This window comes from Malus domestica, chromosome 16 (assembly GCF_042453785.1).
Source record: "Malus domestica chromosome 16, GDT2T_hap1".
NCBI classification, from domain to species: domain Eukaryota; kingdom Viridiplantae; phylum Streptophyta; class Magnoliopsida; order Rosales; family Rosaceae; genus Malus; species Malus domestica.
This window is the reverse complement of record NC_091676.1, coordinates 10,419,073-10,446,148: the sequence shown is the minus strand read 5'-3', so window position 1 is coordinate 10,446,148 and position 27,076 is coordinate 10,419,073. Positions and strand designations below refer to the sequence as shown.

At 38.6% G+C, this 27,076-nt stretch overlaps 3 protein-coding genes and 1 pseudogene across 3 annotated transcripts; 2 read left to right on the top strand and 2 right to left on the bottom strand.

The window, feature by feature from the left end:
- The first annotated feature begins 4,134 nt into the window (after positions 1-4,134).
- On the top strand, positions 4,135-6,523 carry LOC103452742 (BTB/POZ and MATH domain-containing protein 3-like). Its single transcript, XM_008392274.4, has 6 exons — positions 4,135-4,266; positions 4,341-4,470; positions 4,607-4,776; positions 4,882-5,167; positions 5,291-5,460; positions 6,207-6,523. Exons 1-6 carry the CDS (start codon positions 4,236-4,238, stop codon positions 6,353-6,355), a joined length of 936 nt encoding a protein of 311 aa, XP_008390496.2. The 5' UTR covers positions 4,135-4,235; the 3' UTR covers positions 6,356-6,523.
- Positions 6,524-6,975: 452 nt separating this feature from the next.
- Positions 6,976-7,456, bottom strand: LOC108175040 (autophagy-related protein 8i-like; annotated as a pseudogene).
- Positions 7,457-16,091: 8,635 nt separating this feature from the next.
- LOC103452743 (autophagy-related protein 8i) lies at positions 16,092-18,256 on the bottom strand. The gene is made up of 5 exons (XM_008392275.4): positions 17,995-18,256; positions 17,846-17,901; positions 17,086-17,138; positions 16,476-16,594; positions 16,092-16,375 (listed from the first exon to the last, which is right to left on the bottom strand). The coding sequence occupies exons 1-5, from the start codon at positions 18,032-18,034 to the stop codon at positions 16,287-16,289; spliced, it is 357 nt and encodes a 118-aa protein (XP_008390497.1). The 5' UTR covers positions 18,035-18,256; the 3' UTR covers positions 16,092-16,286.
- Positions 18,257-22,123: 3,867 nt separating this feature from the next.
- LOC103452744 (S-adenosylmethionine synthase 2) lies at positions 22,124-24,751 on the top strand. The gene is made up of 2 exons (XM_008392276.4): positions 22,124-22,400; positions 23,177-24,751. The coding sequence occupies exon 2, from the start codon at positions 23,187-23,189 to the stop codon at positions 24,366-24,368; it is 1,182 nt and encodes a 393-aa protein (XP_008390498.1). The 5' UTR covers positions 22,124-22,400; positions 23,177-23,186; the 3' UTR covers positions 24,369-24,751.
- Positions 24,752-27,076: the final 2,325 nt, after the last annotated feature.

The window sequence follows — 27,076 nt, the reverse complement described above, 5'->3', positions numbered from 1 at the left end:
CGTTGTGAGTCTCTCCTGTTGGTGATATGATCTTCGTGAGTCCAGAAGAAGAGAGATGCGAGAGGTTGAGGGAGAGAGAGATACACGGGAGAGTTGAGAGAGCTACGGGAGAGAGAGACGAAGAAGAAGAAGAGAGAGATCACAGGGGGGCCAGAAAGAGAGAAAAGAGAGGGTTAGATGGCTGACACGTGGCAGCTTAGGGGTGAAAATAACAAATATTACAATTGTTTTGGGGGTGGTTGTAACAAGCTTCATCTTCTGGCTCAATGTAGCCTTTCTCCATGACTTCCCATACATCATGTGCTCCCAAAAGGGCCTTCATTTTGATACTCCAATTATCGAAGTTGTTGTTGTCGAGCACTGGAACTTGGAAGGCTGCCATAGTGTTGCTAGCCATAGCTCTGGTACCACTTTGTTGGGGTTTAAAAATGCTTCACTACTTTGGAGATGTTTATCTCACAAAGAAGAGTATGACGCAACGGAATTTGATAGGCAAGAGAAAGAAAAAACACTCAAAGTATTACACAATTTTTATTCTCACACAAACTTAGTACAAGAGGAAACACTCACTCTTAGAAGCTTTGTTACTTCTTCTCACTTCTTACTCCTCACTTCACTCTTTTTCTCACTCCTCTCTTGGTTGTTACATCACATAGCTTAGCACCTCACCTATTTATAGGCAAGGTTTGCCAACTTTGGCATTGCTAGAACTTTCTAGCTAATGCTTAACAACCACACATTTTTACAAGATTCTAGATCTTTCCACAAAAAGCCTTAGATATTTATGCATGCATTCCACCAACTTGAACTTTGCTAGAACTCTCTAGCATGTGCATGGATCTTTCTTTGTGTATGGGCCGGATCAATTGTCTTGGGCCAAGACAAGATTACAATTCAACACGGATATCTCATGGAAGAGGTGTATTTGGAGCGGACATTTTTGTTTGTAAAGAAAGAAGAATAGGAAATGGAGAGCGTCTATCAATGATCAAGGATGCTGTTAAGTGCAAGCATGTTTGGAAGGTTGAAAAATTTTCAATGTTAGATGCTGAGAGTTAATACTCACAACTCTTAATTGCTGAAGACCAGAAATCGTATCTCCAATAGGTTTTCAATTTACTATCTTATCAATACCTTTTCTTTGCTGAAGTCAATTTTCAGCTAACTGAAAAGAGATGGATATACTTTCAGAGGTTTGAACTACATATGCAATTTGTACGTACATAATGTTTACATTATCCCTTAAGGTGTCAAGTTGTAGTTTTGCTTCTAATGTAAAAAACTGCTCCTTTTTATTAAACTTGAAAGGTTAATGGAATCTTGAAATGTTCTCATATACCTCTTCTGATGGTCGCTGGAGGAAGATTCAGCTCTGTCCGAAAGGAAATTATGATGAGAAGGGTACTCATATTTCACTTTACTTGGAATTGGATGGTTCAGAAGACCTTCGTGATTCTAAAGTGTTTGCTGAGTTTTCCCTGCGCATTGTAGATAAATCCCTTCCTTGAACAAGTCTTCTGAAGGTAAATTTGTCCTCTTTCAATGTTTAATTATGTATATAGTCCCATATAACATGAGGATTTATTCCGTGTCCGTGTAGCTAGTCGCTGGTTCAGTGCCGCGGATTAAAGTTTTGGTTGGTCTTGTTTCATTCCACTGGACACTTTCAAACATGCAGGCAAGGGGTTTTTGTTGAATGATACTTGCATAGTGGAGGCCAATGTCACTGTCCTCGGAGCTGCAAAAGCACTGCAGTCTGCTTGTCTTCAGTTTCAATGTTGCTAAAATGATGTTAACTGACTTTGAATATGAATGAAAGTTCTGCGTCCACGATATGGTTTGTACTAAATGTTGCGCTTCTATAGAACTCTAGAGCAGCAATCCTTTCCCACCAAATGACATGTGGTTGAAAGGCATTTTTATCTTTGAATTTATGTTGGGCTCAAGTTTGTGCTTTTGTTTCAAAAATGATTGAAATGCATTTTTTGCTCAAAAATATGGTTGAGCGCCAAATATACCGGGTCTTGACCAGTAATGTCATACGACTAACATCTCTTGTCTATAGCCGAAACTTTGTTTTGTTTGTGTAATCTTAACCTCCTTGACAATGCTAAACTAGAGATGGGCAACGGTTATGTCGGGCGGGTAACTGCGGTTATTTTCCCATAACCGTTAAAGCTTTTACCCGCATAACCGTTTACCCGTTGGGTATTTACATAAACGGGTATACTCATACCCATAACCGTTTATAAACGGTTAACCATACTCATAACCGCATACCCATTTAACCATAACCGCGTACCCCTTTACCCATTTTTAACCCGTTTACTCTCTTTTTTTCACCCGTCTACCTATTTTTTTAACAACTTGAAAATTAAAAAGAAATTTGTCATAATTTTCTTTTTCTAACAATTAAATACCGTTATAAATACATTTAACATGAATTTTTGTATTAACGGCAATATTATTTATGAATATATGGGATGTCTCCCAATTATTTGACCGTCAATCTATTACAAGAATCATGCATGGTCGTAGGTTAATAATATTATTGTATACATACATACATACATACATATATATAAGGCTTTTTATTCAAAATGATCCCTAAGATTTGCATCATCCGTAAGTTTGGTCCCTGAGATTTAAAATCAATAGAAGTAGTCCCTGAGATTGTCCACCATCCATGATTTTTGTCCTTCCGCTGAAGCTTTTGGCCGGAAGTTTGGGCAATTTTCAAAGCTTCGTAACTGAATCGTTTCTTAACCAAATTCGACCCGTAATATATCAAAATGAAGATAGGAAAGTATAGAATAAGATTATATCTATTTGGAAGCCCAATGGTTTCCGAAGATGGTCGGAAAATAGCCTCTAAATTGACTGGTCCGAGGGAAAACTGGAAAACTCGTCGGAAACTGGGTAAACTTTAAACGTTCATAACTTCTTCAATACGCAACGAAATTACGTGATTCAAAAACAAAAATCATACTTTTCAATGAGAAGAAGAGAATGGTACCTTTTTAAATGGCTAAATCTCCGTGGTTTGGCCGAAAAACGGCTCGAAAGTTGCTTACTCGTTTTTCGACAGCCACGTTCGAGCCGTTTTCCAGCCAAACCACGGTTAATTAGCCATTGAAAAAGATACCATTCTCTTCTTCTCGTTGAGAAGTATGATTTTCGTTTTTGAATGACTTGATTTCGTTGACTATTGAAGAAGTTATGAACGTTTAAAGTTTACCCAGTTTTCGGCGAGTTTCTGGCAAGTTTTCCAGTTTTCCCTCGGAACAGTCAACTTTGAGGCTATTTTCTGACCATCTCCGGCAATCATTGGGATTCCAAATAGATATAATCTTATTCTACACTTTCCTATCTTCATTTTGATATATTATGGGTCGAATTTGGTTAAGAAACGATTAAGTTACGAACCTTTGAAAATTGCCCAAACTTCCGGCCAAAAGCTTCAGCGGAAGGACCAAAATCATGGATGGTGGACAATCTCAGGGCCTATTTCTATTGATTTTAAATCTCAGGGACCAAACTTATGAATTATGCAAATCTCATGGACCATTTTGAATAAAAAGCCTTTTAGCCTATATATAAATATATATATATATATATATATATATGTAAGTATGCATCAGTCTGCTAATAAGCTAATTTGATAAATATTTGGATTTTTATTTAGAAACATATGTTCATCGATCCAAGCCATTTAATTGATTTCTAATTTTTGGAGAATATGTGTTTTGAAGCACCTAAACCAGGTGATGGATACCTTTTCAATGAAAAAAGGCAACCCTTTGAAGCAAAGCATGACGGTTCTATTCTATCCTTTTTTTTTTCTTGACAAACAATAGCGTTGCTAGGTTCAATTGTTAGTGTTCAGGGGGAGGGGATGGGTAGAGATCAAACCCGCACCAAGGCGCATAGGCATGATTGCTTTCCGCCACTGCGGCAAAGCGTCATCTGCAACATTTATATCCTTTAAAGCTTTCTAGTTAGGAATAACACCTATATTTTTCCTTACAAGCAGGTGATGGATACCTTTCAAATGAAACAATGGCAACCCTTTTGAAGCAAAGCATAGCATTTCTATGCTTAAAAGCTTTCAAGTTAGGAATAATACACTTTAATTTTTCCTTATAAGCAGGAAAACATATTTGGTTCTAGAACAGAAACCCCGGTTGAATCCTTTGTAACTTGTATTGAATTATCGGAAAATCAAGTTTGTTGATATGACGAGTCTCAACTTCGATGACCAAGATGGTAAGATACTTTATCTGTTTGCTTGAGTGTGTTGAAGTTGGAAATTAGTAGCTAATGTACACGTTTCTTTTCAGGGATACTGAGAACTATTTCGGATGCACCACCAACCCATTACACAGTAAAAGTACAATCGATTTCGTTGCTCACCAAACATAACATGGAGAAATATGAATCTGGGGACTTTGAAGCCGGAGGATACAAATGGTACAATCCTTTCTCTCTATTTCTGAGCATAGGTTCTTACTGTTCTTTTTCTCATTAGCTTTGCGATAATTGCTAGTGTTTTCTTCTTTTTTTTGGAATATGAATCTGAGTACTATAAATTGCTGTTTTGCTGCAGGAAACTGGTTTTCTATCCGAATGGAAACAAGAGCAGGAATGTGAAAGAGCACATCTCTCTCTACTTGGTAATGTCTAGGGCAACTGCTCCCCAGACTTCTTCGGAAGTGTCTGCTGTTTTCAGGTTGTTTATACTCGATCAGAACAACGGCAATTACTTCGTTCTTCAAGGTACCATTTCTTTCTTTTAACTCAACCAATAAAAAGGGCTTATAGTTCTCATATTTGTGAAGCGTCGTCTCATTTTCCAATCTTTTTTAAATATGCATTGCTCAGAACCAAAGGAAAGGCGGTTTCATGGGATGAAACTCGATTGGGGATTCGATCAATTTCTCTCCCACAAAGCTTTCACTCAAGCTTCAAATGGATTTCTCATAGATGACACTTGTGTGTTGGGAGCAGAGGTCTTTGTTTCTAAAGAGAGAAGCGAAGGCAAAGGAGAACGTCTATCAATGGTAAAGGATCCTGTTATGTACAAGAATACTTGGAGGATTGACAACGTATCAAAGCTAGATGCGGAATCCTACGACTCAAAAACATTCATTGCTGGAGACCAGAAATGGTATATATATAACACTAAACTTGTTAGACTTCGCTCTTGGTATAAGAAATTTCTCTCGAAGATATCAAAAACTTAAGCGCAGTTTATCTGAAAGTGTTGTAAATGTGATGGTGGTTGTTGCAGGAAGATGCAGCTCTATCCCAAGGGAAAGGGCAATGGAGTTGGAACCCATCTTGCTTTTTTTCTGGCGTTAGCTGAACCGAAATCTCTTCCTCCTGGCTATAAAATATATGCAGAGTTTACCCTGCGGATCCTAGATCAGAAGTGGGGCGAGTATCATCTCTCCAGTAAAGGTAAAGATTTTGCCTAATCCTACTGCTACATAATCATACGAGCAAAAAGGATTAGAACATCTAACAAACATTCAAAATTTAAGGGTGGTTTTATTGCCGCCATCATGCTAAAATCCCACCACGAACTACGATGAGAATCTAGTTCTTGGAGGTGTTTGAGTCGTGATGGCGTACCATGTTGGTGATACTTACTGTTGAACCTGCGTTCAGTGGAAAGCCAATATCGAGAATTTATGATTGCAACCTACTGAAAATGTTCACAATTGTAGGTTTGTCGTAGCGAAAGATTTTAGGGTTTAATTTGTTTTGGGATTCAGGTAGCCCAATCAGTCATCCTCACTGTCCATTTTCTGAAAACATTCGAGTGTTTCTTCAAGAATGTGCTGAACTTGAAGACTGCAGTGTCCGGGGCATGCCCATTTGGTGCACTCTTGAAATGTTGAAACTCATGTTGAACTTCTAGTATTTAGCAGAAAGCAACTGAATGTTTTCAGCAACAGGACAATAAACCGTATATAGACAACAATTTAATTTGTTTAGTGTCATCCAGTTATATCTTTTATTAAAAGTTTGTAGCCAACTCTATTTGCATGTTTTACCCTTGTGGAAACAGACTCTTTGCAACGTAAGAGTAAAGTTGTTTACGATAGATGTTCCTTCCCGGAGAGTTCTGTTAGCTTGGAGTCACCCTTTTACCCTTTTTTCCAATATACTATTGAACTGATAATCCTTTTTGGTGATTGCAGCAAATCACTGGTTCAGTGCCTCAAATTCGGTGAGGGGATGGATGAGATTTATTACTCTGGGATCATTCAACCAGGCATACATTGTGTTGAATGATACTTGCATTGTGGAGGCAGACGTCGCTATCCATGGAATTACTGATGCACTGTAGCCAAATAGTAAAATAGTTCAAAATTCATGATGTGTGAAACTTTGGGGGTGTAAAATAGTAAAGACAGTCGAATAAGGTGTTAAAAACACATTCATTTCACTTGTGAATACCATTGTATCGTTTGTGACTACGTGGTGAATAAATACATCATCGTCTGCTCTTCATATACCTTTCTTTGTTTTCGGATTCATTTTTCCTTCCATGTTGCTTGAGAGCATAGAGTACTCCGGACTTTTTAATCGTTAGATTTTGATTTCTTTATTTTTAAACAAATATCTAAACGGTTAAAGCACCCGGAGTATCCCATACTCTGGGGCATCGTAGAAAATCCTTTTTTTTTTTCGTTGAACTTCAATTTGGTAGTTTAAGGAGGAAAAGTTTGGAAATATATTGGGACAGGAAAGATAAATGAGACAATATTGAATTTGGTAAATGTTGCATTTATTAAAAGTTGCGAACTTTACCGAATTCACAATGAATCAAATATACAAAGAACATGAAAATACAGAGTGAAGCGGGCCTCACAGGCCCGTTCTGATAGAGAACAAGTTAACAATCAATACTTACAAGTCACTGAGATGGACGAGGCGATTAGATAATTAGGGGAGGGGATGGCAAGATTAGCCAAATGTTTTCTCGCTGCTGTAACACATCCAGGAAACCGTTATCCTCCTTGTAAGTTTCATAGATGGAATCCAAGTGACTGGCTGTAAAGAAACACACATAATAAAGTGTTGAAGTGGCTCCGAAAATATGATGCATGCGCTAAATTGTACTGGTCAAATGGATGACAACACGCTCTTTACCTGTTTGAGGTAAAGTGTTCTTCACAAAAACAAAAAGAGCTTTCCCCGAGGTCAAGTGAAGCCTGCTGCTTAAGATATGGATAAACTGTCGGACAGACATATCTCTAGGAACTAGGAATTTAGAAGCAACAAGGAAACACGGGATAGAGGTTATTCTCCTTGAAGTGAGAATGCATAAACAAGCAGCTAAAATTGAATGAGGATCCTCTCCGGATCCTCTTTGTGAGAATTTCGGGGATCCTCAAATCATCTACCTCGGATCGATGACCTGTTCGACCAACTGAAAGGTGCACATGTATTCTCTAAGATCGATCTTCGCTCAGGTATCATCAATTACTGATCCGTGAAAAAGATGTGCCGAAGACTGCATTCCACACTAGGTATGGACACTACGAGTTCCGTGTCATGCCTTTTGGATTAACAAATGCACCTGCAGCATTTATGGATTTGATGAACAGAGTCTTTAGACAGTATCTGGATCGGTTTATGATTGTGTTTATTGAAGACATTCTAATTTATTCCAAAAGTGTTGCCGAGCACAAGAAACATCTGAGGGTGGTGCTCGATAGCCTAAGAAGCAATCAGCTGTATGCTAAGTTCAGTAAATGTCAGTTTTGGCTGAACCAGATTAGTTTTCTCGGACATGTAGTGTCTGCTTAGGGAATTAGTGTGAACCCTCAAAAGGTTTCAGCAGTGTCTACTTGGGAGCAACCGAGAAACGTTACTGAAGTGAGAAGTTTTCTAGGTCTGGTTGGCTATTAAAGACGTTTGTACAAGACTTCTCAGCAATCGCCTTGCCTCTTACTAAGTTGACTCGTAAGGGGTCAAGTTCGAGTGGGATGAGAATTGTGAACAGAGTTTCCAGAAGCTTAAACGGCGTCTTACTCAAGCTCACGTCCTTGCTCTTCCAAATGACGGTGATGAGTTTGAGATTTACACTGATGCATCTCTGTCAGGTTTGGGTTGGGTTCTGATCCAGCATGGGAAGGTTATCGCCTATGCTTTCAGGCAACTCAAGAATCACGAAATAAACTACCCCACTCATGATCTGGAGCTCAGAGCAGTAGTTTTTGCCCTAAAGATTTGGAGACAGTACTTGTACGGCGAAAAGTGCCACATCTTCACTGATCACAAGAGCCTAAAACATGTCTTCACTAAGGAGGATTTGAATTTGAGGCAGAGAAGATGGATGGAACTCATCAATGATTATGACTACATTATCGAATATCATCCCAGACATTCATATTTCGTACGGCTTTACGATGATGGAGTATCTGTGAGTGGACCCCTTCTAAATTGCATGTTTTAAATAGTAGAAATGCATACATGGAAAGCAGGATTTATTGATTACGTTTTATGAAACGTTTTATAAGATATTAAGCTTACTTAGAATATTTTGGCATACCATATTTTCTATCGAACCCATGTTCTTTGTAGGGTTTCTGATGGATGACGATATACTATTTAGAACATGTTTTCACACCCTTCTTTATAGTATAGATGATAGATGACTTTATACTATGAAGATGCTTTTGAAATATATATACCTATGTTTTAGAAAGACTATGTTCAATGGTTTTGTGCGTATCTAGTGGTCACTGTATTACCTTCAGGCGGGTGTGCGTAAGGCACTGTTATGTGCATATCAAAGATACTTACAACGCCATTCTCTTCTTTCTCTTCTTTCACATAATTGACCTTCTCATCAAGTCTGATGTTTGTTTTGTTTTATTTTATTTTTCTAAACCCAAAACCCTATAGTTGGGCCAGGCTTTCAGCCCAAGACCAAAGGGGTTTCAGCCCGTGAGCGTTAAAACCCCAAACCCTGAGTGAGGCTGGCCCTTGGCCCAATCCTTAGGCCGGGCCTTAAGCCCAATACCCTAAACCTATTAAACCCTAAACCCATATAAACCCTAAGCCCAACCCGATTCTAAACCCAAGCCCAAAACCTTGACCCGGTCCAACCCTAAACCGGTTTGACCCAGTTGACTTTGACCAACCCGACCCGTTGACTTTGACTTGGTCAATGCTGACCGTTGACTTTGACCGGTCAACGTTGACTGTTGACTTTTTGGGTTTTGTCCGGAACCCTTCCTAGGCTAATTTCGACGTTCTGGACCCGTTTCTAACGTCCTTTTTCCGAATTAAATCGTTTGAGTATAGTTCTATTAATTGTACCCTTTATGTGCTTAGGTGCAATTAATAGAACTATACTCAAACGATTTAGTTCGAGAAAACGGATGTAAAAAACGGTTCCAAGACATTGAAATTAGCCTAGGAGGGGTTCCGGACAAAACCCCAAAAGTCAACGGTCAACGTTGACCAATCAAAGTCAACGATCAACGTTGACCGATCAAAGTCAACAGGTCGGGTCAGTCAAAGTCAACCGGGTCAAACTGGTTTAGGGTTGGACCGGATCAAGGTTTTGGGCTTGGGTTTAGAACTGGGTTGGGCTTAGGGTTTAGGTGGGTTTAGGGTTTAATAGGTTTAGGGTGTTGGGCTTGAGGCCCGGCCCAAGGATTGGGCTAAGGGCCAGCCTCACTCAAGGTTTGGGATTTTAAAGCTCATGGGCCGAAACCCCTTTGGTCTTGGGCTGAAGGCCTAGCCCAACTAAAGGGTTTTGGGTTTAGAAAAATAAAATAAAACTAAACTAAATAAATAAAAAGGATTTGGGTTGGGTTTTAAACGGGCCTAAGGCCTAAGTTATACACGCGGCCCAAAGGGCCTGGGTTCGACAGAAAAAGGGACGCCGAAGCTTCCCCTGCTCCGATCATCGTCAAAGCGTCACCCTAGATTCCGATCTAGGTGCCAAAATGAAGGTAGAGGTGAGAGGAAGGAGTTGGTACCTGTTTCACGACGAGTGGTGGCCGGGAAGTGTCCGGATTTTGCTCGAAAGGTCGCGAGTACAACGGGGGTTTTTCCCTGGGCTTCTCAGCTTTGCCGAGCTCTATCGAGACTAGGGAGAGGGAATGGAGGTCCCCATGGGTGGTGATCCAGCACCATTGTCGGGGTGTCTCCTGGGTGTGTATGGGTGTGTGGGTGCAATCGGAGAGATTGAGAGAGTTAGAGAGTGAAGGATAGGGAAAGAAAACTGAAAGTGAGAAAGAGAGAGATAGAGATAGAGAAGAGAGAGCTGACTCAGGAAGGGTAAAGAAGAGAGAAATAGATGATGATTTGCCACTTGGCAAGTCGTGATAGGAGGAGAAGGGTTAGGAAATCCCAAAAGGAATCCAGATAAGGTAAGTGTCCAAGGGGTCAAAATGCAAATTTCATTAACTTTGAGGGACATTGTATAATTACATAGAAATTTTTGGGGAGAGGTTTTATAATCTACCCCCTTAAAGAAATTTCATCCCCGAAATTACAACGCAACCAAATAAAAACAGATACTGTTTCCTCATCAAATCCTCTGTTTCCCATGTCGCTTCCTCAACGGCATGGTTTCTCCACACTACTTTCACCAACGGGATAACTTTGTTCCTCAGTACTTTATCCTGTCAGTCAATAATAGCCATTGGTTCTTTGACATAACTCGCATCCTGGTTCACTTCCAGTGGTTCCGGCTGAATGACATGAGAGGGATCTGACACGTATTTCCGAAACATGGAAAATGTTGTGAGTCTGTGACAGCTCTTGTGGTAGCTCCAACCTATGGGCAACTGCACCAATCCTCTCTATGATCTCGTAGGGACCGACATATTAAGGACTTAACTTTCCTCTCTTACCGAATCGAACTACACCCTTTCAGGGAGACAACTTCAAGAAAACAAAGTCATTAACCATATACTATCGATCCTTGGAGTGGTGATCTGCAATACTCTTCTGTCAATTGTAGGGAGAAGTTTGTGACATTCAATCAGCATGGACGACCGTCAGTCAGATTTCAGGGTGAGCGACGAATCCTTCCTAATAGTATCATTTCTGCTATCCAGATGACTAAATTGATGCAGAAAGAATGTGTGGGATTCTTAGCCCACGTAGTTACGAGGGATGAACCTTCTTTGCATCCTAAAGATGTGCCAGTGGTGAAGAAATTCACCGATGTGTTTCCCGATAATTTTCCAGGGTTACCACCTGCGAAGGAGATCGAATTCACCATCAATTTACCTCCAGGTACAAATCTTATTTCCTTAGCACCATATCAAATGGCACCGGCAGAGTTGAGAGAATTGAAGATTCAACTTCAAGAGTTAGTGGATATCAAATGGCACCAGAAGAATTGAGAGAATTGAAGATTCAACTCCAAGAGTTAGTGGATAAAGGTTACATCCAGCCCATCATGTCTCCATGGGGTGCTCCTGTCTTGTTTGTTAGAAAGAAAGATGGGTCGATGAGACTTTGCATCTACTATAGACAGTTGAATCGGGTGACGGTGAAGAACTGTTATCCTTTACCTCGGATCGATGACCTGTTCGACCAGCTGAAAGGTGCACATGTATTCTCTAAGATCGATCTTCGCTCACGTTATCATTCATTACTGATCCGTGAAAAAGATGTGCCGAATACTGCATTCCGGACTAGGTATAAACACTATGAGTTCTGTGTCATGCCTTTTGGATTAACAAATGCACCTGTAGCATTTATGGATTTGATGAACAGAGTCTTCATACTGTATCTGGATCAGTTTGTGATTGTGTTTATTGACAACATTCTAATTTATTCCAAAAGTGTTGCCGAGCACAAGAAGCATCTGAGGGTGGTGCTGGAAAGGCTGAGAAGCAATCAGCTGTATGCTAAGTTCAGTAAATGTCAGTTTCGGCGGAACCATATTAGTTTTCTCGGACATGTAGTGTCTGCTGAGGGAATTAGTGTGGACCCTCAAAAGGTTTCAACAATGTCTACTTGGGAGCAACCGAGAAACATTACTGAAGTGGGCAGTTTTCTAGGTATGGCTGGCTATTAGAGACATTTTGTACAGGACTCCTCGGCAATCGCCCTGCCTCTTACTAAGTTGACTCGTAAGGGGGTCAAGTTCAAGTGGGATGAGAATTGTGAACAGAGTTTCCAGGAGCTTAAACGGCGTCTTACTCAAGCTCCTGTCCTTGCTCTTCCAAACGACGGTGGTGAGTTTGAGATTTACACTAATGCATCTCTGTTAGGTTTGGGTTGTGTTCTGATGTAGCATGGGAAAGACCACATCTCTCTCTACTTGGTAATGTCTGGAGCAATTGCTCCTCAGATTTCTTCAGAAGTGTACGTTGTTTTCAAGTTGTTTATACTCGATCAGAACAATGGAATTTACTTCATTCTTCAAGGTACCATTTCTTTCTTTTAACTCAATGAATAAAAAAGGCTTTTAGTTGTCATATTTGGGAACCTTCGTCTCATTTTCCGATCTTTTTAAATATGCATTGCTCATAACCAAAGGAAAGGCGGTTTCATGGGATGAAACTCGATTAGGGATTCGATCAATTTCTCTCCCATAAAGCATTCACTGAAGCTTCGAATGGATTTCTCATAGATGACACTTGTGTGTAGGGAGCAGAGGTCTTCGTTCCTAAAGAGAGAAGCACGGGCAAAGGAGAGTGTCTATCATTGGTAAAGGATCCTATTATGTACAAGAATACTTGGAGGATTGACAACGTATCAAAGCTAGACGCGGAATCCTACGACTCAAAAACATTCATTGCTGGAGACCAGAAATGGTATAAACACAAACTTGTTAGACTTCACTCTTAGTATAAGAAATTTCTCTCGAAGATATCGAAAACTTAAGCACAGTTTATCTAAAAGTTTTGTAAATGTGGTGGTGGTTGTTGCAGGAAGATGCAGCTCTATACCAAGGGAAAAGACAATGGAGTTGGAACCCATCTGGCTTTTTATCTGGCATTAGCCAAACCGAATCTCTTCCTCCTGGCTGTCAAATATATGCAGAGTTTACACTACGGATCCTAGACCAGCTGAATGCCAGGCATCACTATGGTAAAGGTAAAGATTTTGCCTAATCCTACTGCTACATAATCATACGAGCAAACAAGGATTAGGACATCTAAAAAACGTTCAATTAAGGGTGGTTTTATTGCCGCCATCATGCTAAAATTCCCACCATGAACGACGATGAGACTCTAGTTCTTGGAGGTGTTTGAGTCGCAATGGCGTACCATGTTGGTGTTACTTACTTTTGAACCTGCGTTAAGTGGAAAGCCAATATCGAGAATTTCTTATTGCAGCCTACTGAAAATGTTCACAATTTTTGGTTGGTCGTAACGAAAGATTTTAGGGTTTAATTCGTTTTGTGATTCAGGGTGGCCCAATCAGTCGTCCTCGCGGTCCATTTTCTGAAAACATTTGAGTGTTTCTTCAAGAATGTGCTGAACTTGAAGACTGCAGTGTCCGGGGCATGCCCTTTTGGTGCACTCTTGAAATGTTGAACTCATGTTGAACTTCTAGTATTTAGCAGAAAGCAACTGAATATTTTCAGCAACAGGACAATAAACCGTATATAGACAACAATTTAATTTGTGTCATCCAGTTCTATCTTTTATTAAAAGTTCGTAACCAACTCTATTTGCATGTTTTACCCTTGTGGAAACAGACTCTTTGCAACGTAAGAGTAAAACTGTTTACGATAGATGTTCCTATCTAGAGAGTCTTGTTAGCTTGGAGTCACCCTTTTTTCCAATATACTATTGAACTGAGAATCCTTTTTGGTGATTGCAGCGAATCATTGGTTCAATGCCTCAAATTCGGTGAGGGGATGAATGAGATTTATCACTCTGGGATTATTCAACCAGGCAAACATGGGGTTTGTGTTGAAGGATGCTTGCATTGTGGAGGCAGACGCCACTGTCCATGGAATTACTGATGCATTGTAGCCAAATAGTAAAATAGTACAAAATTCCTGTGTGAAATAATAAAGATAGTCGAATAGGGTGTAACACATTCATTTCACTTGTGTATACCATTGTATCGTTTGTGACTACATGGTGAATAAACACATCATTGTCTGCTCTTCATATACCTTTCTTTGTTTTTCGATAGAGATCGGACCCATGCGAAGATACATAAGCATGATTGTTTTCCGCCACTGCGGTAAAGCGTCATCTGCAACATTTATACCCTTTAAAGCTTTCTAGTTAGGAATAACACCTATATTTTTCCTTACAAGCAGGTGATGGAGACCTTTCAAATGAAACAATGGCAACCCATTTAAGAGAGAAGCACAGGCAAAGGAGAGTGTCTATCATTGGTAAAGGATCCTGTTATGTACAAGAATACTTGGAGGATTGACAACGTATCAAAGCTAGACGCGGAATCCTACGATTAAAAAACATTCATTGCTGGAGACCAGAAATAGTGAAACACTAAACTTGTTAGACTTCGTTCTTAGTATAAGAAATTTCTCTCGAAGATATCAAAAACTTAAGCATGGTTTATCTGAAAGTGTTGTAAATGTGGTGGTGGTTGTTGCAGGAAGATGCAGCTCTATCCCAAGGGAAAAGCCAATGGAGTTGGAACCCATCTGGCTTTTTATCTGGTGTTAGCCGAACCGAAATCTCTTCCTCCTGGCTGTCATATATATGCAAAGTTTACCCTACGGATCCTAGACCAGCTGAATGCCAGGCATTACCATGGTAAGGGTAAAGATTTTGCCTAATCCTACTGCTACATAATCATACGAGCAGACAAGGATTAGAACATCCAACAAACATTCAATTAAGGGTGGTTTTATTGCCGCCATCATGCTAAAATTCCCACCATGAACGACGATGAGACTCTAGTTCTTGGAGGTGTTTGAGTCGTGATGGCGTACCATGTTGGTGATACTTACTATTGACCTGCGTTCAGTGGAAAGCCAATATCGAGAATTTCTGATTGCAACCTATTGAAAATGTTGACAATTTTCGGTTCGTCGTAGCGAAAGATTTTAGGGGTTAATTCATTTGGGGATTCGGGTAGCCCAATCAGTCGTCCTCACGGTCCATTTTCTGAAAACATTCCGGTGTTTCTTCAAGAATGTGCTGAACTTGAAGACTGCAGTGTCCGGGGCATGCCCATTTGGTGCTGTTGATGCTTAGACTTTATTTAGCAGAAAGCAACTGAATGTTTTCAGCAACAGGACAATAAACCGTATATAGACAACAATTTAATTTGTTTAGTGTCATCCAGTTCTATCTTTTATTAAAAGTTTGTAACCAACTCTATTTGCATGTTTTACCCTTGTGAAAACAGACTCTTTGCAACATAAGAGTAAAGCTGTTTACGATAGATGTTCCTTCTCGGGAAGTCATGTTAGCTTGGAGTCACCCTTTTACCCTTTTTTCCAATATACTATTGAACTAAGAATCCTTTTTGGTGATTGCAGCAAATCACTGGTTCAGTGCCACAAATTCGGTAAGCGGATGGATGTTTTTTATTACTCTGGGATATTTCAAGGCAAACAAGAGGTTAGTGTTTGTCCAAAAAAAAAAAAAAAAAAAAAAAAAACAAGAGGTTAGTGTTGAAGGATACTTGCATTGTGGAGGCAGACGTCACTGACCATGGAATTACTGATGCACTGTAGCCAAATAGTAAAATAATACAAAATTCATGCTGTGTGAAATTTTGGGGGTATAAAATAGTAAAGATTGTCGAATAAGGTGTTAAAAATACATTCATTTCACTTGTGAGTACCATTGTATCGTTTGTGACTACATGGTGAATAAATACATCATTGTCTGCTCTTCATATACCTTTCTTTGTTTTCGGTTTCATTTTTCCTTCTATGGTGCTCAAGAGCATAGAATACTCTAGACTTTTTAACCGTTAAATTTTGATTTCTTTATTTTTAAACAAATATCTCAACAGTTAAAGCACCCGGAGTATCCAGACTCTGGGGCACCGTAGAAAATCCTTTTCTTTATTTTTCCGTTGAACTTCACTTTGGTAGTTTACGGAGGAAAAGTTTGGAAATATATTGGGACAGGAAAGAAAAATGAGACAACACTGAATTGATAAATGTTGCATTTATTAGAAGTTGCGAACTTTACAGAATTCACAATGAATCAAATATACAAAGAACATGATAATGGAGAGTGAAGCACGCCTCAGAGGTCCGTTTTGATTGAGAACAAGTTAACAATGAATACTTACAAGTCTCTGATATGGCCGAGGCGATTAGATAATTAGGGGAGGAGATGGCAAGATTAGCCAAAGGTTTTCTCGCTGCTGTAACACATATACAGGAAACCGTCATCCTCCTTGTAAGTTTCATAGATGGAATCCAAGCGACCGGCTGTAAATGAAATACACATAATAAAGTGTTAAAGTGGCTCCGAAAACATGATGCAGGCGCTAAATTGTACTGGTCGAATGAATGACAACACGCTCTTTACCTGTTTGAGGTAAAGTGTTCTTCACAAAAACAAAAAGCGCTTTCCCCGGGGTCAAGTGAAGCCTGCTGCTTAAGATATGGATAAACTGCCCGACAGACATATCTCTAGGAACCAGGAATCTAGAAGAAACAAGGAAACACGGAATAGAGGTTATTCTCCTTAAAGTGAGAATGCATAAACAGTTAGCTAAAATTGTCCAGGAAGTAAACCAACCAATTTCTACTAACTTTTTGAACTAATTATCTATATTCGGATTATACAAAACTGCAGATAAAGGAAATTCATCCAAGTACACATCTGTTACTTAAGGACCGAAAAGCAAGCAACAAAGATCCTCAGAACACAGAGCATGTAACAGATGCCAAACTCTCTGTTTTCAAGAACGAAGAGTTATATAGTCAGGGTTCCTACATGTATGCCAAAGAAACCGGGAAGAAGGACCTAGGGATGGAAATAAGAATATCGAAATTCCTAGATCCTAGAAAGTGTTATTTACAAGTTTCGACGTGAAATTATAAAACTCAGGGGTCATATGGCATTTAAGTTTGTTCTCGACGATAGAAACATTGACCTTGTAGAAAATGAAGAGACCGTGACAACTTAAACATACTTTTTCTTTTCCATTTCAGGCAGGTCTGTCCTGGAATATCTTTCAATGATCACCTGCAGAAAAACATAAAAATAACACCCTAATCAGTTTTGACATCTTATCCGACCTCGCAAAGATGCTTCCAACAAAGTCTAACCGTGTCGCTTCTAAGCAGCTTTATGATTGTAATGTGCGGTTATAATATAAAATCTTCCTAAAAAATTCACTTCCTCCCAAGTTTGTTAGATCTATTCACGAAATGCAATGAAAAAAACACCGATCAACGATACACAACTCTCGGCGGTGACAATGGGAACCATCATGTTAAAACTTAAATTGACTTCTGTGTTTCGAAAGTTTTGAACAAGAAAAATTGCCTGAAAGTGAATCCTAAACCTAATAATATAATGAAAACAACTTCATGCCGGAGATTCTTCACATACGCAATCGACATGAATTAAAATTTGTACTTTCTTCAACACACAAACCAAAAATTTGCCATTTCAAAGCATGCATCTCTCACAATCTTTCAGCCACTAAAACATTATGATTTCTCAATCGGGTCAATGTCAAATTGTAATAAAATAATAATTAAATCTTTAACAAATATTAATCACCAAAAACGCGGAAACAAATTAAGAAAACCTAATCATCCAAAAGATCATCAACAAGAACAAATTACCGTATTTCCAAATTCCAAGTGCATTATTTCCCAGGATCTTGGCATTTCCAATTCACAATTTCACGCACAATTTTACGAAAATAAAAAATAAAAACTCACCGGAACTCGATCTGGGTATTTTGCAATTATGCTTTTCGATTCTTCAAGTCGTTCATCTATACAAAAATAAAATATTAGCACCCAAAAACATCACAATATTCACCCTTTCCGTAAATTATGAAATTAAAAAAAAGGAGGGAAAATCAAACCGAATGAGAACTCCTGCTTGAAAGATTGGATCTTCCCCATAAAGCTTGAACCTTTTTTCCTTTTCGAATGAGAGAGAAAGAAGAGAGAGAGTCTAAAAAAAGTCTGAAACGAAATCAATCAAAGGAAAATTAAGAAGCTCTTTTTCTTCCAAATTTATAGAAAAAGTTTGGGGGGGGGGAGAGAAAGAAAGACGTGTCGAGGAGGAGAAAGCAACTGGTGTTACGTAGACCGCTCACATACGCACCTCACAAGTCGTTTTCTGTTGCTTTAAGCGTCGACGTTCCTTTTCTCAACCACCGACACGTTGCTGGGTCGCTTTTGGGCCGAGATTTTTGGGCTTTTCTGCTATTTGTGGGCTTTATTGGGTCGGATTCAGCCCAATCAGAAAGGATATGGTATCTTTCAACAGGATATTTCCTATATACCTTTAACAAAAACGAGAAATTGTTGAAGAAGTTGAAGGTATATCCGGTTATTCTTTTGGTTCGGTTAGGAGAAGATAAGAGAAGGATCCTGCAGAAGTTGAAACTCTAGCCCGCTTTCAAGTATTTGTTGCCACGTTCTTTGATCAAGCAATATTGTTCACGACATTTAAACTCAGTATCTCCTTGAACAAAATTTAAATGTTCTTAAGTAGGTCAACATTTTAATGGGCTTAATCCATGAGAAGGCAAGGGGCATAGAAAGCCAAACCTGTCAACGAGCGACTGGAGCAAGCCCATAGGTCCCCCGCGTATAAAGGGTGCATTAAAATAGACGTATTAAAGTCACTTAGTACTATGACCTAGTGATATTTCTCAACATTTGTAAGAAGAGGTCTTAGATTCGATTATCATCAATGGCGAATTTGAACCATATTATTAGTAGCCGATTGCAGGCCCAACAATTTATGACACGACCCATTAACCTGATACGATACGACACGAAATTAACAGGTTTTCGGATCGACACGATAACGAATCAGGTTGTTATCGAGTAATCCGATAAACACCTGTTAAAATAACGGGTCGGTTCATGTATACACATGGGTAACCCATTACATGATAAGAAAAATATTAATTTTATAATTTTATACCACTAAAAAGAAATACTATAAATAACAATAGTAGGATTTAATCCTGCATTGAACTGATAAAATTAAAAATATATATGTATTTAATTATTTACTTATTTTTTAAATTAAATTTAGAAAATTAATGAATGTTGGATCGGCTGAGATTTAATCTCGATTGTCCAATGTTTTTCTCAGCCCTAAATCAGACTCTTTCTTGTTCTCAAAGGCTCGAATCGAAGCAAGCCGCTCTCTCTCGAACTGAACTCTCAAATCTCAGTCTGAAACCTCACTCCGGCCAGCCATGAGTCCACGACCACCCTATCCAATCTCCCTCTACCACACCACTGTCACCACATAACGGCCTAGTAACCCACCACCAGTCGATTTGCTATTTTTGTCTCCGATTCTTTATGGATTGAGCTAATCTCAAGTTCTAATCGAGGTAATTATTGATTATTTCTAATTACTTTCAAAATATAGCATTTTGTGAATTAAGATTGGTTTCGTTTATTCAATTTGGGGTTTTTCGTTCCTAGATTTTGTGAAAATTGGGGTTTTTTGTTTCGAATTAGTTTTTGAAGTAATATTTATGTGGCAATGTGGTATAAGCAAATTTAGAAAGAAAAAAAAATAGTTTTCTTAACGGGGTCATAACGGGTCCGGTCATGTTAACACGCCATGATCCGTTAAGATAACAGGTGTTACACGAACACAGCAAACACAACCCATTTATCATGCCTAACCAATTGTAAGGCTAAACTCACCTCTTCTCCTTTAAAATTTGAAGACCTCCGCCCAACGATAATCTAACGAACTGCCAAGTGTGTCAAATAATCATTGTTTGTTGTTCAACATAAGCTATTGTTTCAAATTTAATTCAAAGAAAAGTGACGTCTCTACCCAAAACACAATTGACAAACAAAAAAAGAACAAGAGAGTAAGGTGCAGCACCACCACGGCACCACGTCCTTGTTGAGTAAATATGTGACTTATGTCACCACCAAACACGTTCACGGGACTTTCATGTGCAAACCTTTATTTTTCAATTATTTTTGTTTGTACCATACTTGATAAATCCCAAAACTACCAAACACAGGTCAACTTCATACCTTCAAGGATCCACTGAGGGGTTCATGCTGAGGCAACATTGTCGAAGCATAAGAGTTTCCCTCCAACAAGAAGGTCAATCACAACACGATACATGTCAACTTCAGAATAAAGCTCATAGAGTCCCACATCAATCGCGGACAAAAGTTGGAGACTCTCCTCAACTATAAAAGAAGATCATTCTCCTACAATGAATCCTTAATGTCATTATTGTACTTAAACTAGTCATTAGAACTCACAAATGATGATTATGCCTGAACCTATGTATTTGTGTAAACCTTTCACTATTAATGAGAACTCTTCTACTCTGTGTACGCAACCAAATTTAGGATGAACCACGTACATCTTGTGTTTGCTTCCCTATCTTTATTTCTTTACATATTTGTCCTCACTAGTAACCGGAGCAACCGAGCTAAGGTCATCAACTTGACAGTTTACGTTGTTCTAAAGTCTTCACTAATTTTGTGCATCAATAATTTTAATTTATTTATTTTTTGTTGTGCAATTTGTAGATTTTTTTTCTTTTATGAAACGATAGATTTTGCTGTAGATTTAATAAAGCATGCTCTGCAAGTAGCATTTTACTACAGTGGTAGAAATATGTTTGTGTTCTTGCATGATGGCGTGAATTCGAACTCAGTTGATAACTAATTAATATTTAACTTACTAACGGTATCGCTCGACTCAAAAAAAAAAAAAAAAAAACCAAAGAGCATGTTCTATATATTAAATATTTTCTTAAGTTGGGGGGTTGGTGGTGGTACCATAAAAAATTCAAGATAAGATTGTAGAAAAGGATGGAAAACCAAATCACAAACTCACCAACCCCACCCCACCCCACCCATAGATAGTGATACAAATCCAAATAAGCCAAAGCATTTGCCTAGTGGTGGGAAAGACCCAACTCCATTTTAAACCTTACCATATAAGTTCATAGTTCTTACCAAACTATTCAAAAAATATGACCCAAAAAACACCAAACTTCACACGAAAAGGTAAATAAAGCTTTTCATGTATGTCCGGTGTTTATATTTCAATGTTCTTATACCACACATTACGTGATGCGAAGTATACATACATATATTATATCTCAATTATTCTTTTAATGGGATAACTTAGAGTTCGGGTAAGCCTTACAATTAAAGGTCAAACCTCACATTTAAACTAGGGCTAGTTTGGGGGTTGAGATGGTGTTTTTTTTTTTTTCAAGACTATTTTTGCTGTGATATGAGAATAAATAACTATGAAAAAAGCAAGTAAGTGTATGGTAAACTATAATGCCAAAAGTGTTTTTATCAAAACAAGATGGGGTAAGATTGTCAAATAAAAGTTTCACTAATTGGTATCCCCTCTCCATACTTCTTTGAGAAACATGTGTAAAGCTGCTTATGCTTTTTGGTATTTTAGACCTATAAATTTCATTTTGCCAATTACAATTCAAGCCCCAACTTTTCTTAAGAAACTATTTTTAGAAAAATTTGAGTAACCCCAAACCACTCCTTAGACTATTAAATTTAGGCTTTTTGAAATAAAACTTCACACTTCAATAAGACCAATAAACTCATACGACAAGTTAGTGACATATGCTATATTGTGCTAAACTGAACTTAATAGTGACATATGCTGTATCATATTTGTGTTTATATTTTACTAGGTTTGAATTCAATACGTAAAATACGACATGATACAAGGAGAGTTATTAACAGTATCATACCCAACACGGCAGAACAGAAAATATAGTTAACACAAAAATTCAAGCCAAAGACATCGGTCAGTTACGATTATCTCCAGCTAAATTGTGCTCGTGCAGTTGGTACAACTCTGATTTTGCATGGGTTGATTAGTCAATTGACTTAAAAAAGAAGGGTGTGATTAGTCAAAACCGTAGACTAATCACTACAGGCTGGGGTTGGTGGGATTACAGGTACTTCCCGCGGTAAACGCGTCCTCCTTCCATCTCAAAACTCCCACATTTTTTAATCTTTCGCCTACCGACTCACCCCCACCGACGGCCGAGATTAAATTTGATCCCCCTGATTCCCATGCCACGTGACCGAGATGAATCTGACCCAAAGTATGCCAGCTTTGGGAGGGTGGGGAGGGCCACCCCCTTTTCCCTATAAATTGGGACCTCAAAACCCCAAATTCCTCGAACCGCTTGAGGAGGAAAACACACTACAACCCATAATTTCCTCTACTCAAGCAACTCTCTCTCCCCCTATCTATCTTTCTCTCTAATCCCAGGTGCGTTTCTGCTACCTTCTGGGTTTTCGATATCTGGGTTCGTCTCGTTTTGTTTGAATTCTGCCTTTAGATCTGTTGTTTTTTTGGTGGTTGTGGACTTGGAGTCATTTTGTTAACTTGAGTGGATCTATTGGAAAATTGCTGCCTTTTTTTCGAATTGTTGCCGTTGGATAGTATTGGAAGTGAACTCTGACTTTGCAGATTGAATTTTTGGGGAAATATGGAAAACTTTGGATCTGGGATTTTGTTAATTTTAGTAGATCTATTGGAAAGTAGTTAGTTTTGTGGAATTGTGACCCTCGGACTTTTAGGTTTTAGGAGGGGGACTTTGACATTGCTGATTGAGATTTTTGGTGAAATCTGGCAAATTTTGGATCTGGGTATTTGTTATTTTTAGTAGATCTATTGAAAAGTAGTTGCTTTTGTGGAATTGTGATAGTTGGGCATTAAGGTTTTAGAATATGGACTCTGACATTGCTGATTGAATTTTTGGTGAAATCTGGTAAAATTTGAATCTGGGTTTTTACAATTTTAGTAGATCTATTGGAAAGTAGTGACTTTTTTTTCGAATTGTTACCGTTGGCCGTTAAGATTTTAGGAATGGACACTGACATTGCAGATCTGGTAGCGATTTATGCATGCATTCGTATATAGGATTTTGGATCTGTATGCGTGTGCTGAAGTTTAGATTTTGATTTCAGAAGAATTGGCAGTTAAGGCCTTATAGTTGCATGTTCTTATTGTGTGCTATGCTGTTGTGTTTTTTTTTCTTTCAGATTGTAAGAAATGGAGACCTTCTTGTTCACATCCGAGTCAGTCAATGAGGGTCACCCAGACAAGCTCTGTGACCAGATCTCCGACGCGGTGCTCGATGCCTGCCTTGCACAAGACCCTGACAGCAAGGTCGCCTGCGAGACCTGTACCAAGACCAACATGGTCATGGTTTTCGGAGAAATCACCACCAAGGCCAATGTGGACTACGAGAAGATCGTTCGTGACACATGCCGCACAATTGGTTTCGTATCAGACGATGTGGGTCTTGATGCAGACAACTGCAAGGTTCTTGTGAACATTGAGCAGCAGAGCCCTGACATTGCTCAAGGTGTCCATGGTCATTTCTCCAAGAAGCCTGAGGAAATTGGTGCTGGTGACCAAGGCCACATGTTTGGTTATGCCACTGATGAGACCCCCGAGCTCATGCCACTCACGCACGTCCTTGCAACCAAGCTCGGTGCCAAGCTCACTGAGGTTCGCAAGAACGGGACTTGTGCTTGGTTGAGGCCTGATGGCAAGACCCAAGTTACTATTGAGTATGTCAATGACAAGGGTGCCATGGTCCCAATTCGTGTCCACACTGTCCTGATTTCAACCCAGCACGATGAGACCGTGACAAACGATGAGATTGCCGCTGATCTCAAGGAGCATGTGATCAAGCCTGTGATCCCCGAGAAGTACCTTGATGAGAAGACCATCTTCCATCTCAACCCATCTGGCAGATTCGTGATTGGAGGCCCTCATGGTGACGCAGGTCTCACCGGCCGCAAGATCATCATCGACACCTATGGAGGATGGGGTGCTCACGGAGGTGGTGCCTTTTCTGGCAAGGACCCAACCAAGGTGGACAGGAGTGGTGCCTACATCGTGAGGCAGGCCGCAAAGAGCATAGTGGCCAGTGGACTTGCAAGGAGGTGCATTGTCCAGGTGTCCTATGCCATCGGTGTGCCCGAGCCTCTGTCGGTGTTCGTCGACTCTTATGGCACCGGGAAGATCCCCGACAAGGAGATCCTGAAGATTGTGAAGGAGAGCTTCGATTTCAGGCCAGGCATGATCTCCATCAACCTGGATCTCAAGAGGGGCGGCAATGATAGGTTTTTGAAGACCGCCGCCTACGGACATTTCGGCAGGGATGACCCTGACTTCACCTGGGAGGTTGTGAAGCCACTCAAGTGGGAGAAACCCCAAGCTTGAAAGCTTTAACGGTGGCTCTTCAGTCAACATCGAATCACAACATCGAATTGAATTGTGCAGCATGTGCTGCTGTTGCTCTATCATATATACCGGCATTTTGCCATTTGGGTTTTTTTTTAATTTTTTTTTTATGATTTTTATGTTTTCGTGTTCTTTGAAGAATGTGTCATTAGTAGTCTGTTATTATGAGGGGCTAATGGAGGTGTTAAAAAAAACATATGGAAATTTGTTTGTTTTTTTTTCAAGGTTGTTTTGGTACCGCTGCACAGAGAGATTCATAAGATTTGAAAGACGGGTGGTTTTGCGGTGGAGTAGCAACGATGTTAATTTGTTGTTGGTGCGCGTGGCAGGTAGCATTTCTAATACAAATTGATATTATTTTTCCTCGTTGTCTTGTAACTTATCTCATCCCCACTGAAGTGTCTTTCCATCCCCATTTATTCAAATGTTTTCTAGTATTTACACACCTAACTTAGCCGTTACATTTCAATCTTAAAAGCATCTCCAACAATACAAGTTAAATTTTTGAGTAAATTATAAAAAATGACCTCAACTATTAGTTGAACTACAATTTTATATATCATGTTTTAAACATTGCAATATCATACCTTAATTTATAGATTCGTTGCAATGTTATACTTTCGTTAAGTTTTTTGTCGATTTGACTATTCAATGATGACGTGGTAGGAGTAGACTCACTATTTCACCAATTGAAATAAAAATTAATTAATTAATTAATAATTTATTTATTTATTAATAAAAAATTAATAATTTATAATAAAAATTGAGAACTGTTATTAGCATTTCAAAAATCTCATTCTACACCCTTCATAAGTGTATTATTCTTTCTAATTATAGAAAGTTTGGAGTACAAAATGAGATTTTGAAGTGTTAATAACAATTTCGTAAACATTAAATACAACAATGATATTCCAAAATGATTATGTACATATGCTATACACTGGTGATAATAATTCAAAATGATCACGGAAAACACGTAGTGTCATGTGCTAGATATAAACACATGGCCGGATGAGATTCGTTTGTGATACCACCATCGTAGAATCCCAATCGTTGGTAAGTTGTTTTCCAGAAGGGATTGCGCTGGGCTTGTTTTGTCCTATTATTTACTTTACTTCCCTCTGCTAGGCCCCTTGATTTGCATCTCAAGAGAGCAATGGGGCCTTGATTCCCTACAATTTCTTCCTCTTGATTAAACAACTATGGTACAAATCAAACCCAAGACTAAAGCAAAAGAGGAAGGTGAAGTAGATCTGTTTGCTGTATATGATTATCTATCCCCACTTGCGATTATTTCAGACAAAGCACTTGCAATGCAACAGAAGAATGGGGTTTCGAGGTCTCCTGGATGGACAAAAATGTAAATACAAATTGCAAAATTCGATATCAAATAGTTGTTTAATATTCTTTGACCGTTCAGCACCTGCACTAATTTTTTAGAACAAATAAGATTATCTATACTAAAAGGTGGGAGAGTTAGCTAAGTTTCACAATGAATTAGTAATAATATAGTTCAAATTCATCTTTGGCGAGAATTGAACCTAAAACTTCTTACTTACAAATGAACAGTAATACCACTAAACTGTAGCAATAAGTGACATCGTATTATAATTTTCGTGTATATATATATATCACTAGCTTTCATGCACCTGCTCGCGCAAGTGCATAAGATTTTTTTTGAATCACGGTGTGTTACGCGCGACTTACACATTTTAAATGTATTTATATGCGTAAATTGACAAAAGAAAAGTCAAATATTTGAAGTAAATGAATAATCTTAGATCATGCTAGAAGAAACCCCTCATAAACCAATTAAATCACCTGAATTCACATAATAAAATCGGTCTCTATAGAATTTACAATAAGAACAAAGAAAATAATATTTAATGGGCAATTGATTGAATCACATTATTGCTAACCTATTGTGAAGCAAAGCCCACCATCTCCCCTTTAATGTAGATAATATCATTTGTTAAAAAAAAAAACAATTATTTGACAACTAATTTAATCACATTATTATCCGCGTGCGAAATATTTTTTTTATAACCGGCATTACATGCATCTTAAGATATTTTGAACGTGTTTAAAAATAAAGAAAATAATATTGAATGAACAATTGATTGAACCACATTATTACTAGCTCATTGTGAGGCTAAACCCACCCCTTCCCCCTTAGTGTATATAATATCGTTTATTAAAAAAAAAATCATTTGACAACTAATTTAATCACATTATTATCAGCATGCGAAAGATTTTTTTTATAATCGGCATTACACGCCTTTTAAGATGTTTTTAACATGTTTCAAAATAAAGAAATTGAATCACATTATTACTAGCCTATTGTGAGGTACTAATTAAAAAAAAAACAGTACAAAAATATTAAATATTAAAAAAACACTATTAAAATGACGAAAATATCATTGCCTTATTTGATGCATTATTTTGGGATGTCTTTGAAGTTTTTTTTGTATTGGGGGCATTTTTGTCCAAATCTTTATGTTGAAACTTGGTGACACCAAAAACATTATTCACCTTTGTGTTGGCTTTATATATAGACTAGCCTTCATGCACGAGCTCACACGTGTATAGAAGGTATTTTTTGAATCACGGCGTGCTACGCTCGACTTACACGTTTTAAATATATTTATATGCGTAAATTGACAAAAGAAAAGACAAATATTTGAAGT

What these genes read in the sequence shown, in the direction of transcription:
- LOC103452742 (XM_008392274.4), top strand. Translation starts at nt 4,236, where the DNA reads ATGACGAGTCTCAACTTCGATGACCAAGATG. An exon ending in GAAGCCGGAGGATACAAATG is followed by an intron (nt 4,471 to 4,606) that starts GTACAATCCTTT and finishes GTTTTGCTGCAG; the next exon opens with GAAACTGGTTTTCTATCCGA. An exon ending in GTATCATCTCTCCAGTAAAG is followed by an intron (nt 5,461 to 6,206) that starts GTAAAGATTTTG and finishes TGGTGATTGCAG; the next exon opens with CAAATCACTGGTTCAGTGCC.
- LOC103452744 (XM_008392276.4), top strand. Translation starts at nt 23,187, where the DNA reads ATGGAGACCTTCTTGTTCACATCCGAGTCAGTCAATGAGGGTCACCCA.
- LOC103452743 (XM_008392275.4), bottom strand. Translation starts at nt 18,034, where the DNA reads ATGGGGAAGATCCAATCTTTCAAGCAGGAGTTCTCATTCG. An exon ending in CAAGCAGGAGTTCTCATTCG is followed by an intron (nt 17,902 to 17,994) that starts GTTTGATTTTCC and finishes ATTTTTGTATAG; the next exon opens with ATGAACGACTTGAAGAATCG. An exon ending in GAACACTTTACCTCAAACAG is followed by an intron (nt 16,376 to 16,475) that starts GTAAAGAGCGTG and finishes TTTCATTTACAG; the next exon opens with CCGGTCGCTTGGATTCCATC.